A 15541-nucleotide genomic window follows, 5' to 3' on the forward strand; every position below is an offset into this window, starting at 1 on the left:
GCTATAAACACAATCTTTCTGATTGGTGTTTCAGGCTTCTTACAATAAAATCCTAGAAGTGGAATCACTGGGTCATATGGCAGATCAATTTTTAATGTCTTGAGGAAACGCTATATTGTTTTCCATAGTGGCCGTACCAGTCTGCATTCCCAAGAGCAGTGTACTAGAGTACTCTTTTCTCCACACCCTTGCCAGCACTTGTGTGATGATTTATTGATGACAGCCATTTTGATAGGTAATACCTCTATTGTGAGGTAATATCTCTAATTGTTTTAATTTGCATCTGTCTGATGGTTAGTAACATGAAGCATTTTTTCAATGTCCCTTGGGCATTCGTTTGTCTTGTTTGGAGAGGTGTCTGGATTCTCTGCCCATTTTTTGATTGGATTCTTTGTCTTCCTTTTGTTGAGTAGTATGAGTATTCTATATATTTTGGAAATTAACCCCTTATCTGATGTATCATTGGCAATTATGCTCCTCCCATAGAGTGGGTTCCCTTTCCATTTTGATACTTCTTTCTTTTGTTGTGCAGAAGCCTTTTAATTTCAGTAGTCCCATTTATTAATGTTTACCATTGTTTCTCTCTGTGTGCAATGTCTGAAATTTTGTTGCCTACATTTCTTCCAGGATATTTATGGTTTCATGAGTCACATTTAAGTATTTTATATATTTTGAGTTTATTCTTGTGTATGGTGGTCAAGTTTCATTTCACTTTTTTTTTTGCATGTAGTTGTCCAATTTCACAACACCTTTTATTAAAGAACTGTCTTTACTCCACTGTATGTTCTTGCCACCTTTGTCAAATATTAATTGGGTATAACACCTTGGGTAAATTTCCAAGTTCTCTGTTTCGTTCCACTGATCTATATGCCTGTTCTTATGGCAGAGCAGGCTATTTTGATGACAGTGGCTTTGTAATATAACCTGATATCCAGTATTGTGATTGCTCCTACTTTGTTCATCTTTTTCTTTCATGATTGCTGTAGCTATTAGGGGTCTTTTTTGGTTTTGTATAAACTTTTGAAATATTTGTTCTAGTTCTGTAAAATAGAATATTGGTATTTTAATAAGGATTACATTGAATCTATAGATTTCTTTGGGTAGTATGTACATTTTAATGACGTTAATTCTTCTAATTCATGAACAAGGTATATGCTTCCACTCTTTTTATATCTTTGTCTACTTTTTTCAATGTCCTGCAGTTTCCTCAGAACAAGTCCTTTACTTCTTTGGTCAAGTTTATTTTTAGGTATCTTAGTGTTTTTTTTTTCTGCAATGGTAAATCAGATTTTTTAAAGTTTCTCTTCCTGTGGGTTCATTATTGGTGTATAAGAATGCCATTAATTTCTGGATGTTAATTTTGTACCCTGCTATTTTGGAAATTCATTTATTATATCGAGTAGATTTTTGATGGGGTCTTTAGGGTGTTCTATGTACTATATAATGTCACTGCAAATAATGAATTTCACTTCCTCCTTTCTGATTTGGATCTTTTTTTATGTTTTCTTCATGTTTTATTGCTGTGGCTAAGATTTCTAGTACTATGTTAAATAAGAGTGGAGAAAGTGGAAATCCTTGTCTTGTTCTGGTTTTTAAGCGGAATGTTTTTAGTTTTTGCCCATGGAGTATGATGCTGGCTGTAGGTTTTTCATATATGGCTTTTATTATGTTCAGATATAATCCTGCTACTCCCATATTGCTGACCATTTTTATCAGAATGGCTGCTGAATTTTTTTGAATGCTTTTTCAATATTTGATATAATCATTTGGTTTTTATCTTTCATTCTGTTTATGTAATGTATCACATTTATTTATTTGTGAATACTGTACCAGCCTTGCATCCCTGGGGAATCCCATTTGGTCATGGTGTATAATTTTTTAAATGTATTGCTGGATTTGATTTGCTAATATTTGTTAAGGATTTTTATATCTATTTTCATCAGGGATATTGGCTTGTAGTTTCTTTCTTTATAGTGTCTTTTTCTGGCTTTGGAATTAGAATTATGCTGGCCTCATAAAATGTTTGGAAGTCTTCCTTTTCTTGATGTTTTTTGAAAATTCTGAGGAGAATGGGTGTTATTTCTTCTTTGAATGTTGGGTAAAACTCCCCCATGAGGCCATCTGGGCCTGGGCCTTTTTTTTTGCTGGAAGTTTATTGATTGCATCTTCAATTTCCTTCGTTGTTATTGGTCTGTTCAAGTTTTCTATTGCTTCTTGGTTCAAATTGGGGGCCTCTGTGTTTCTGGACATTTGTCCATTTTTCCTATGTCCAAGTTGTTGGCATATAATCTTTCATAGTATTTTAAAATTATCCTTTGTATTTCTGTGGTGTTGGTTGTTACTTCTGTCCCTTTCATTTCAGATTTTGTTTATTTGGGCCCTCTCTTGTTGTTTCTTGCTGAGTCTGGCTGTGGGTCCATCAATCTTGTTTATCTTTTCAAAGAACCAGCTCTTTGTTTCATTGATCTTTTGAAGCCTTGTTTTTTTAGTTTCTATGCTGTTTCTCCTCTGACCTTTACTATTTCTTTCCTTCTACTTAATCTGAGTTTTTCTTTGTTTACTTTCTAGTTAAGTTGTGAGGTTCGATAGTCAATTAGAAATTTTTCTTGTTTCTGAAGGTAGGCCTATAGTGCTATGGACTTCCTTCGCTGAACTGCTTTCATTGCAGTCCATAAATTTTGTGTTGTTGTGTGTTCATTTTCATTGGTTTCCAGGAAGTTTTTATATTCTTCCTTGATCTCCTTGTAGCCCAGTCATTGTTTAATAACATGCTATTTAGCTTCCATGTGTTTGAATGTTTTTGCTGTAACTGATTTCTAGTTTCATGCCATTGTGGTCTGAGAAGATGCTTTTGATATGATTTCAATCTTGAACTTGTAGAGACTTAGTTTGTGTCCTACCATGTGCTCTACCTTTCAAAATGTCCCATTTGCACTTGAGAAGAATGTGAATGCTTCAGTTTTGGGGTTTAATTCTCTGTAGATATCTATTAAATCCATTTGATCTAGTGCATCATTTAGAGTCTCCATTTCCTTGCTAATTTTTTGTCTAGAGCATCTATCCAGTGATGTCAGTGGTGTGTTGACATACCCTGCTATGACTGCATTGCTGTTGATTTCTCCTGGGAAGTCCTCCCAAAGGTTTTAAATGTGTTTTGGTGCTCCTAAGTTGGTTTCAAATATGTTTACCAAGGTTATATCTTCCTATTGAATAGACCCTTTCAATATTATGTAGTGGCCTTCTTTGTCTCTAGTTATGCCTTCATCTTGACATTTATTTTATTGGATATGAGAATTGCTATCCCAGCTTTTTCTCCCTTTCCATTTGCTTGGAAAAAATTTTCCATCCCTTCACTTTCAGCCTATTGAGTCTTTGGTTGTGAAGTGGGTCTCTTGTAAACAACATATATATGAGTCGTGCTTTCTTATCCAATCAGCTACTCTCTGTCTTTTGATCAGAGCATTTAATTCATTTACATTTAAGGTTACGTTTGATATGTACTTATTTATTGCCATTTTTATTTATTCCAGTTATATTTCTCTTAATACTTCTGCTTGTTACTGGAGCCTTATAATTTCTTGGAGTGCTGGTTTGGTGCTTATATATTCCCTTAGCATTTTTTTTTTTTGTCTCAGATGCCCTTTATTTTACCATCTATTTTGAATGGCAGTCATTCTGGATAGAGCAGTCTTGCATTCAGATTCTTGTTTTTCATCACCTTGATTACTTCATGCCATTTCCTTCTGGCCTGTAGTGTTTCTGTTGTGAAGTCAACTGATAGCCTTATGGGAGTTCCTTTGTAGGTAACTTGTTTGTTATCTCTTGCTGCCTTTAGGATTCTCTTTGTCTTTACTTTTTGGCATTTTAATTTTGTTGTGTTTTGTGTGGGCCTCTTTGGATTTTTCTTACTTTGGGATATCTGTGCTTCTTGAACTTGTATGCCTTTTCCCTTTACCAAGTTAGGAACATTTTCTGTCACTGTTTCTTCAAATATATTCTCTAATTCTTGCACATTTTCTTATTCTTCTGGTACTTCTATGATGCGGATGTTGTTATGTTTCATATTGTGCCACAATTTTCTTATGCTGTCATCTGTTTTTTGTTTTTGTTTTTGTTTTAGTTCTGATTGGGTAATGTTTTCTACCCTGTCTTGTAATTCACTGATCCAATCCTCAGCCTCCTCTACACTGCTGGTTATTTATTCCTATGTGTTCTTTATTTCTGCTGTCATTCTTCATTTCCAATTGGTTGGATTTCAATGTTTCTATATCTTTACACATGCTGTTCATCTTCCTCATAATTATTACTCTGAATTCAACCTTTTATATCTTGCGTAATTTCATTTCATTGATCTCTTCTGCAAAAATGTCTTGTTCTTTCATTTGGGATTTCTTTGTTTCACCATTTGGGCTGTCTCAGTGAGCTTTGGAGCCTGCCAAATTTTCCATGTGTGTGTTGGTGTTCTGGTGGTTGTGGGTCCTTCTACTGGGTTTAGATGAATGTGGGTACTTTCCTGGGTAGATTTGCAAGCTGAAAATGTTCAGTTATACTCTAGTTTTTGCCCAGATTCTATTAGTCTCAGTTTCTTGATAAGACTTGATTTGTAACCCTCAGATAAATGAAAAATCCCTTGTGTAAGAGAATTTCCAGTAAGTGGGGCAATTGCTTTATCAGACCCTAGATGTTAATGAGTTTCAATTTGCATTTGTTTTGCCTGGCCTGGTGGGTTAAATTTTTGAGGGAGAGGCTCTTGCTTCTCCTTGATCTCTGGGAACAGGCTCTTTGAGTAAGATGGCGACTGTTCTATGCGAACAGTGATTCAGTTCAAAGCTCCTGGTGTCCTCACCTCCAGCTCTCTCTTGAGCCAGGAACCCAGCACTCTCTCCACATAGTTCCCATCCAGTCAGCCCTCAGCTGCCACAGCCCAAGGTGAGTGGCTGTAGCTGATTGGGTGTTTTTCCAAACTACTGCTTTCTCAGCAGGGACCACTCACAGCTAAAACAGCGCTCTGCTGCTGTCTGTGGGCTTCCAGTCGGCTCCCTCTTGTGACTGTGGGTCCTACAAGCCTTGATTTGGCATCCTCTTTCTGTCCCTGGTTATACGCATTCTCTCCAGCTGCTTTTCAGTTGCTTTTCTCTGATGATTTGTTTTTATTTTAGTCGTAATTCTGTTTGGTCCTAAGTAATGGTCTGTGTAGCTTCCATTTACTCTGCCCCCATTTTTAAAATTTGCCCAGCATGAAAATCTTAAATTTTCAGATGAGGCAGGTTCTGCAGTTCAAGAGGCTGAAAAACTGTCCTCCAACAATAAAAATGATAATAAAGATTTTCTGAGACAAACTGAAGTTAAGAAAATTTATTATCAGTAGACCTGCCTAGGTTGTGGGCTTAATCCCTAGTCATGGAGCGTACACAAGGCAACTGATTGATGTTTCTTTTTCATCAATGTTTCTCTTTCTCTCCCCTTTCCCCTATAAGCATCTTGTAAACAGGATACACAGCAGGTTCTAATGATGCAAATAGGGTGGGCCCTGGGGAGTGGCACCACGGCATTTCCATGCTGAGTGGGTAGAAGAAGCAAGGCCTCCTCAGAAACTGGTGTTTGCTTGATAGGTGGGTGAGCCAGAAAACTTTTGGACGAGTATGGAAGAGAAGCCTTGAACAACCAGGGTTCCAGGTGTTTACAGGCCAAGCATTTCCTAGCAACAGGGAGAACTGGCCTGTTTCTCTGCTTTTTAAAAGTCTTGACTTTTATCCTTGAGCAGGTTGAGTCCTTTCTTTTGTTTTCCAATAGATGGTGCTACAGTGCAAATTATATCCTCTCTTTCCTGCAGTACTGGAACGTGTGGTATTCTGTGCTGTGTTGTTGGACTAGTGTGGAGAATATCCTGTATTCCCTGAGGAGGTGGATATGCCTTCTAAAAGTGGTCACCTTGGTCTCAGGGCAATATGTCCATGGTGGTGTGTGGCCAGTGATGGGAATCCAGGTGCAGCCACAAGTGGTCAGCTGTCCTGCACTCTCTGAGGCACCCCTTCTGCCTCAACCAGGTTCCACCACAGTAGGGGGGATGGGTTATGTAGGAGAGGTGGGTTGACACACATCTGCAGCTTTATTCTTTCTACTGGGTTTGGCTCAGAAGAGTATAGGCCACAGGAGTTAAAATGTTATTTCTGCCTCTTCACAACTTTATTCCACTGCTGCAACCCTACTCCACTGCTACAGTGTCTGTTAGCCTTACAATTGCTGGATTGCCTCTGCATCTCCTTATCTGTCCTCCCTGCCACCATGTCTTGTGCTCACTCCTACAGCCCAGCTTCAGATGTCTCAATGTGCAGGTCTCAGACAGTTAGTGTTGATCAGGGAATCATTGTTGAACTATAGTTGCCCAGCCTGCTGTATCTTTAAGGGAAGAGACTAAGAGGTTTTCTCACATTGCCATGATGCTGACATCTCTCTCAATTTCCCCTTCTTTTTCTGAAAGTTTTCTATTCCATTTCACTCAGATCAGATTTCTGCTCTGATCTTTAGTATTTTCTCATACTTTGGATTTACGGTGCTTTTTTCTTTTCTAGTTGGAAAGCTGATCTCATAGCATTAAGATTTTCTTTATTTTCTAATAAACGTATTTAGTACTGAAAAATTTCCACTAAGTGCTACTTTAATGACACCCTAGGCATGTTATTATCTTGTTTTTGTTTATCTCCATTCCAAAATGTGAGTGCAAGTTTTCTGGTGAGTATTTCTTTGACTGAAATTTTAATTGTTCTATCAATTATTGAGAGAGGGTATTCAAATCTCCAACTATAGTTTAAAAATGTCTATTTTTTTGTGATTTTCATTTTTTGGTTTATGCATTTTGAAGCTGTTATCAGGAGCATATGTGTTTAGGATTGATTTGTACTTTTAAAGAATTAACCCTTTTATTATTATGAAATGACCAATTTTATTGCTGCTAATATTCTTTCTCAAATCCACTTTCTCTGATTAAAATAGAGCTACACCAGCTTTCTTTTATCCATTCTCCCACTTTTAATCTATTTGTGTTTATGATTGAAGTGCATTTCTTATAGGCAGCATAAATTTTCATAACACTTTTTTATTCAAAGTGACAATCCCTTCCTTTTAATTGGGGGTATTTATGCTGTAGTTATTTAAGGTGATTATTGATCCGCTTAGGTTTAAATCTATAGTCTTACTATTTATTGTGTTTTTTAAAAATTATCTTTATTGTTTAATGTATTACAGATGTCCCCCATTTATTTCTCCCATTGACTCTCTCCTCTCCTGCTTTCCCAACACTGTTGTCTGTGTCCATTGGTTATGCATATATGCACAGAAGTTCCTTGGTTTGTCTCTTTCCACCCTCCCTCCCCCATTCCCTCTGAGATTCTTCATTCCAACAATTAATTTTTACTTCTTAATTCCTTTACCTTTTCCACCCACTCAGTCAGGGTCCTCCCATCTGGAGATACAATTATTGATAGATATGTATTAGGTGCCATTTTATTGTTCATATTTTTGTTCTTCTTCAAAAAGATACTTCAACATTTCATATAACACAGGTTTGGTGGTGGTGAACTCTAGCTTTTTCTAGTCTGTGAAACTCCTTATATGGACATTGAATCTAAATGATAGCTTTGCAGGACAGAGTAATCTTGGTTGTAGGTTCTTGCTTTTCATCACTTACATGCAAGTAAGCATAGCCAATAAACATAGACAACAGTGCTGGGGATGGGGCAGTGGGGGATGGGAGGATCGGGAGGAGGGTGTTAAAGGGGAAAAAAGGAGAAACATCTTTAACAAAAAAAAAATAATAATGAAGAAACAATAATGCTATTGATATTCTCACTAAGGTCCGTAAAGTTCTTACTAAGTTCCTTGGAGTTCTCACTCAGTTCCTTGAGCATCCTTATAACCAGTGTTTTGATTACTTATATCCATTTTGTTTAGTTCTTTTTCTGGAGTTTTGTTCTTTTCTTTCATTTAAGACATGTTTCTTTGTCTCCTCATTTTGGCTGTTTCCCTGTGTTTGTTTCTAGGTAGTAGGTAGAGTTGCTATGTCTCCTAGGCTTGGTATAGTGGTCTGTTGCAGTAGGCATTCTCTAGGGTCCAGTGGCACAGCCTCCCTGATACCCCAGCTGTGCCCTCGAGGTGAACCCCTTGTGTGGGTTGCAAACCCTTCTGCTGTAACTGAGTCTTGTTTGCTGTTGGCACATCAATGGGAGTGATTAATTCAGGCTGATCAGCTACAAGGACTGGTTATGCCCAGTGACCACTGAACTTTGACTACCTTGGAGATTCAGCTGTGCAGGGGCCCACCACACAGAGCAAGACTTACTTCAGCAGGGTTCTGTTACTGAGTTCACTCATTGTGTCACTTTGGAGGTGATTGGGTGGTAGTGTTTTGATGTGGTCTGAAGCTGTCCACTGGGTGTGCTGGCTCTGGGGCAAGGTCAGTCCCTGGCTGTGCTCTACCTGAGGTCAGCTGGCATAAGCTACAAAGTGATCTGCTGAAGGCTGCTTCTTGTGCTGGGCTTGGAGTTGCCCAAGAAGATCCAAGTTGTGAACTAAGGGTAGCTGCTTTCAGTGCCAGGCCTGGGGTCTTAACGATAAATATGGGGCTCCCTGAGACCAGATGTTCCTTGTTTGAGAGATTTTAGGAAAATCTGAAGCAAGATACAAGACAGGCCAATACTATGGTAAAGCCTTTGGAAACAGCTTCAGTGGGACCAAAAGTTGGGTGGGGCAGGGCCTCAGGGAATGACCAGGGTAGGGAAAACAGTGTGAACCAGGTTGCTGGAGTCCTGGATATGGCGGCTGACTGCTGCCCCAGGGAAGGGCTTACCAAAGGGTCAATGGCCTCTGACAGCAAGTCTCTCCAGGAGAAAGCTGCCCCTCCAGCTCTCGCCCCAATGCCAAACAACTCAGTTCTTCCTGTATGTGTCTGGTGCCTTTCAAGTTGCTTCCTCCATGCTGGAGCCTGAAGGGTATGAGTCCAAGTAAGTTCGTGTGCAATCCCTTTAAAAGGAACTTCCTGGGGCTCCAGCAGCCTCAGCCTCCTCAGCCTCAGTTCCCGCTGGTTTTTACAGTCAGAAGTTATGGGGACTTCTCTTCCTGGCACTGGAATCCTCAGCTGGGAGCCTGTTGTGAGACAGGGACCCCTCACTCTTCAGAGAAGACCTTCACAGCTGAGGTATCCCTCTTGATTTTTATCTGCCACATATGGGTATGGGACTAATCAATCCACACCTCTGCCCTCCTATCCGTCTCCATGTGGCTTCTTTAATTTCGTAGTTGTAGGACTTCCATTCAGCTGTCAGGTGGTTCTGAATGATGACTGTTCTGTAGTTTAGTTATAATTTTGATGTGGTTGTGGGAGGAGGTGAGTACCATGTTTACTTATGCCGCCCTCTTGACTGGAAGTCCAAGCTATTTCTTTTCTATTTGTGCCATCTGTTCATTGTCCCTCCACCCCTTTTTTTGCTATCTTTGGAATTAGTTGAATTTGTTTATGATTCCAATTTATTTCTTTGTTGGCTCATTAGCTTTAGGATTTATAGTATGCATCTTTGACATATTATAGCCTACCTTCAAATAATATTTCACCACTTCATGTATAAAAACCTTAAAGTAGTACATTTCTATTTCTCCCTTCTCAATCTTTGTGCTATTATTGTCATACATTTTATTTTTATACGCATTATAAACCCTATTCTGTATAATTTTTGTTTAAATGTTTATATTAGTTTGCTAGCACTGCCATAACAAAATATTTCAAACGAGGAAGCTTAAACAACATAAATGTATTATGTCATAGTTCTAGAGGTTAAAAGTCAGCAATTATGCTGATTGTAGGGTTGGTCCTTTGTTTGCTGGCAATCTTTGGTGTTCTTTATCTTGTAGATGGCACCATCCCACTGCCTTCATCTTTACAACACAGTCTTCCTATGTGTGTATTTCTATGTCAACATTTCTTCTTTATATAAGGACACAGAGTCATATTGAATTAGGGCCCACCCTAATGATCTAATTTTAACTTGAGTACCTCTGAAAAGACCCTATCTTCTAAATAAAGTTGCATACTAGGGGTTACAACTCTTACACATCTTATTTGGGGGGATAAAATTTAGTCCATAACAATGGCCAATTATCTTTTAAAGATCTTATAGAATTAAAAAGTTATATATTTTTACACCTATAAAGTTATCCCTTCCTGTACTCTTCATTATTTTGTGTAGATCTGTATCTCCACCTGGCTAAAGTGAAGCACTTCTTTAATATTTCTTATAATGAAAGTTTGCTGATCTTGAATTATTTCAGTTTTTGCATGTCTAAAAAAAACCCTTTAATTTGTCTTCATTTTGGAAAGATATTTTCTGTGTTTTGGATTCTAGATGACACATTTTTATGTTTTAGTCCTTTAATATGTCTTTTTCATTTTTTAAATCTCTGATGCTTTTTAAGACTTTTTTTTTATCCTCACCTGAGGACATTTTTGCATTTATCTTCAGATAGAGTGGGAGGGAGAGAGGTAGGAAGAGAGAGAAACATCGACATGAGAGAGACACATCAAGTGGTCGCCACCCACCCGACCCCAACTGGGGCTGGGGACAAACCGTAACTGAGGTACGCACCCTTAGCAGGAACTGAACCCAGGACTCTCTGGTCCGCAGGCTGACACTCTAACCGCTGAGCCAAATCGACGAGGGCCTTTTTAAGACTTTCATTATCACTGTTTTGTTTTGTTTGTTTTTTTGTGAGTGGGGGGAGTTGGATGTTCCTTGGTGTAGTTTTTCTTCCTTTCTTTTTTGCACCTGGGGTTTGTTGAGCTTCTTGGATTTATAAATTTATAGCTTTTATCAAACCTGAAAATTTATTTCTTTAACCCTCACCCCCTATTGTGGGGGCTCCAATTATGCTTATATTTGGCCACTTGAAATTGTCTCATTGCTCACTGGTGCTCTTCCATTTTAAAAAATTATGTTTTTCATGTTTAGTTTTGGGTAGTTCTATTTCCATGTCTTCAATTTAATTTCTCTTCAGCAATATTTAATGTACATTAATTCCATCTAGTTCATGTTTCTCATTATACATTATAGTAATCCATCTCTAGAAGTTAGATTTTTATATTTTAAAATACCTTCCATGTATCTTAACTTCTTGTACATAGAAAATATAGTCGTAATGTCCCTATTTTAATGTCCTTGTTTTCTAATTTTAACAATTGTGTCAGTTCAGGGTTGGTCTCTATTGGTTGACTTATCTCTTCACTGTTGGTCCTACTTTCTTGCTTCTTTACATGACTGGTTCTTCACTGGATGCCAGACATGGTGAATTTTACTTTGTTGGGTGGAACTGGAAGTGGAAGGGAAGTCTCTTCCTTTAATTATAGGGTTCTGAAACTGTGAAAGTCTAACTCTACTACTAAACTTATGTATAGCAGTTGTTTTGTCTTCCCTAATGACTTTACAGCTGAAAGTTTATAGCCCCATCTATACACAAATTAAATATTTTTAAAATAATATTTAAGCCTGAGGGTCAGATCAAATGATTTCATGTCTCAGCAGTCCCTGAAGGATATCTCTAATATATGTCTTGAGGAAGAAAGGTGAGTCACCTGCCTTTTAAAACTATAGCTCCCGATGGCACAGGAATTCTCTGCAGTTAAAAGCTAAAAACAGCTATTTTAACATAAAGTAAACATATGTCATCTTTAGGAAGTAGAGAGAACAGTAATGGTTTTAGCATTTCCTTATTCCTCAGTTACTCATATAGATTTAATCTACAGTCATGCTCATCAAAGTTAAAGGTTCATATAAAAGTTGAATCTTTGAGTACAAACATTTAAACAATAGAAAACTTTTCTTTAGCACCCACTATACAACAGGTACTTTGCTAGGTGCTTTAAGTATTTTTCCTCAAGTAAACATTACAACAAACTTGTAAACTATTAGCTATTACTAACGCCATTATACAGAAGAGAAAACTGAGACTCAAAGATTCAAACCTACGTTGACAGTAAGATTAGATTCTGTTATTCAAAAAGTACTTAAGCAGCGGTTCTCAACCTGTGGTGGTAACCCCTTTGGGGGGCGAACGACCCTTTTACAGGGGTTGCCAAAGATATAACAGTAGCAAAATTACAGTTATGAAGTAGCAACAAAAATAATTTTATGGTTGGGGGCCACCACAATTTGAGGAACTGTATTAAAAGGTCGTGGCATTAGGAAGGTTGAGAACCACTGACTTAATGAGTAGTAGTTCATGTACCAGGCGTGCTTCTAGGTTCTGAGAACACAGCAATGAGGAAACAACAACAACAACAAACCCACAAAAACAGCAAAAGCCAAAAACAAAACCTAACCCAAAGAATTTGTATTCTAACATATAGTCTCTATAAAAATAAAAATTTAATTTGTAATTTTTTTTGTGACTGGTGTTATATCAAAAGTAAAATAGAAAACATTATAAATGTGTAACTAAAAAGTTCTAATTTTAAAAGTAGAGGATACATCCTATGTAAAGGTAAACAGTTTTATTTACTACAAAAATAATGGGATTAAAGAAAATTTCAGCTGACTCCAAAGGCCTTGCTATTTCCACTATTCCGTAATGGCTCCATATCATAGCACATTTCAGAAAGAGATGCACTAAAAAATAAAACAATCAAAAGCCCAAACACTACAGCTATCTGGAAATCTGTGCAATCTACCAAAGTTTCTTGATTGCAACAATAAGTGATAAACAAGAAACAAAAATAGATAAAATAACAACAAATATGATACTGGTCAAATTAATTAAATGCTAAAAAATGTTCACTGAATACATATTTAGTTTTGAACAGAACTAATCTCTTATCAACTTATATACATTAAATATACTTGCTATTTCAAAAATGTAAAAACAGTGCTTTTCCTTTATAAATATGCATGTGAAATATTCAAGTCTCAAAACAAAACATTACTATGCGTACCTCTACAGCAGGTACAATGTCTATGCCAACAGTTAGAAATTCTTCAAACTTCATAAATGGGTTAAAGCAGCTGCCAACATCAAGTAATCTGATCTTTCCTGAGGTTTGCAGCAACCTAAAAACAGATTATTTTGTCTTATAACAAGCAAAATAAAATAAAGTATAAGAAAAATTTAAACATTTGAGAATTAAAAAGTTCATGTAGATTTTTGGCTAACTTTTTTGATAAAAAAAGTCTCCTTTAACAGATTTAAAAATTACTGTGGACCTTAAAGGGTTTTTTGTTTATGTGGACTATATCTATAAATAATATTGTATTTGAAATAAAAACCAAATAGTTTAAAAAACATGTATCAATTCACTTATAAAACAATAAATCTATTGTATATGTTCACATAAATTACATATTTGTAATGAAAAATCTAGATTAGAAAGACAGTAAATAGTGAGGCATTGTTTTATATTTGAGTTTCTTTAATGTCCAGCTTAAAAGAAGATTGATGAATTCTCGCACTTGCTTTTGCATTCAAGCTGTTCCAAAATCACATGCCATGTAGTCTCAAAGAAAACTCATGAGAGACAGAGTAAAAAAAGGCATCTGACATTTTAGTACATATTACTGTGAAAATATTCCCCTCCCCCACAGACACTGGAAGGTTCTCAGATCCCCAGACCACACTTTGAAAACAGTCTTTGTAGATGAAAGAATCCATTCACAAATCAATTCTTAGTAGTCAATACAACAATGGTTTTGTACTTAACTTTGTTTCAATGATTTAAAAGGACCAAAAAGAAAAGCACAGATAGAATAGTATTAAAATGTTCTGTTTTATTTTTATTTAAGAGCTCTCCTCATGTCCCAAAACAGTAAGAAACAATGAAGGTAAAAACAAAAAAACAAAACCAGAAATTACCAAATTTTAAAGTTAGCCAAATGAAACTAATATGGATCGACACAGCAGCAAGGATGAAGACAAACAGTGGATTTTGTTGGTCTGAAGCCTACAGTTCTAATATTCAGACAATATAGTAATAATAAAAATCAACTTCAGATATATGTCAGTTCACTAATGTTAAAATACTGTTCTTTAAAAAAAAAGACTGTGAGTGAATGTTAGAAAAATAAAGGAAAGACAATGTAGGAAAATAATTGTGTAAAAACAGAATCCTGCTTCCTTAAAGTCTAAAGAACAGAGAGAAGCTGTTCAGCTTCTCTCCCTTATATGTTATTATTACCTTAGGGTTCATTAGAGAGGTGTTAACCTACACGTTTGGCTCCTGGAAAAGGCACTAAATCAAAATAATATAAAATTTAATTTTTTCCCAAAAGATGCATGCAATATGTAGGAGTTACATTTTTAATCAAATGTTGATGTCCCAACATTTTATAGAAATGACCACAATCACCATTTGATTATAAATAAACTATATAGGACCTGTCTGATGTATTACACATCATTGTATAGTACCATAAAAACAATATATAGCAATTAAAATATTTTTAATAAAGTTTTACTTAAGAACTCCCCTGAAAGGGGCTATGACAGTATAAGAAAACAGCATTTCACAAAAGAGGGGCTTCATTTTTCTATATGTATAGTACAACCAAAATACTATGACCTCCAGATGAATGTTAGTTTTTGCAACGAATAGCTAGAAAATCTCCCAGTGAAAATAGCTGCTCCTAGGGATCAAGAGGTAATTTTTTTGCACTGCAGGACATTAGGAAGCAGATTATCTGTATGGGTAATACCTATAACAAAAAATCATCTGTAAAGTTGAATTAAATATAATGATACCTGAAACATAAGAGTACTTTAGTTCCAATGAATGAGGGCTGCAAACATCAGTGGCATAGGTCCCAAGTTGCTAAACAGAGCAAAAGATTCAGTACATAAGGGCCATAGAAATGTCTGGCATATAGCTGACATTCACTGCTGAATTAACACAAATTTGAATACCTAAATCATGACCAGTTAGGATAAATGAGAATCTACAACAATATGTAATACTATATACACTAATAGATTGTCATTCTAATTCTTACTTGGGGCTATAGTTAAAAAAAAAGAGTTCTGGCATTGGAGAAACTAGTATCAAACTGAGTCTGTCCTCTACTTGTAATATAGGGGCAATAACTGTACCTACACTTGAGTTGTTTCCAAGATTAAATGAGATTATGCATTTACAATGCTTGACCCAATATCTGATACATGGTAAGTGTTCAAACAGTGCTAAACATTATTGCAAGCTGTTATTGTCACTTTATAGATTTAATCTTTTTGTGCTTCATCCACTAATGATCTTCATAAGCATAGTAAAAGCAAAATTTGTCTCACACTAAATTCTACACTAGTAAACTGGTTAGCAAAAATTTTCGGATAAACTTTATTTTATTTTTTACTTGTCACCAGAGGATATTTTTCTATTTATCTTCAGATAGAGGGGGGCGGGAAGGGGGAGAAAGAGAGAGACAGAGACAGAGACATCGATGTGAGAGGGACACATCAACAGGTTGCTTCCTGCATGACCCCGACCATAACCGAGGTAGGTGCCCTTGACCAGAAT

At 36.6% G+C, this 15541-nt stretch overlaps 1 protein-coding gene across 3 annotated transcripts in view; it reads right to left on the minus strand.

The window, feature by feature from the left end:
- BMT2 (base methyltransferase of 25S rRNA 2 homolog) overlaps nt 1–15541 on the minus strand; it is a 161186-nt gene that overhangs the window by 15383 nt on the left and 130262 nt on the right. For all 3 annotated transcript variants that reach the window (XM_036246880.1, XM_036246879.1, XM_036246881.1), the window contains one exon: nt 12974–13088. In XM_036246880.1, coding sequence (XP_036102773.1) covers nt 12974–13088 — 115 coding nt within the window. The remainder of the gene's footprint in view (nt 1–12973; nt 13089–15541) is intronic.

The sequence above is a fragment of the Molossus molossus genome, unplaced genomic scaffold (assembly GCF_014108415.1).
Source record: "Molossus molossus isolate mMolMol1 unplaced genomic scaffold, mMolMol1.p scaffold_m16_p_7, whole genome shotgun sequence".
NCBI lineage: Eukaryota > Metazoa > Chordata > Mammalia > Chiroptera > Molossidae > Molossus > Molossus molossus.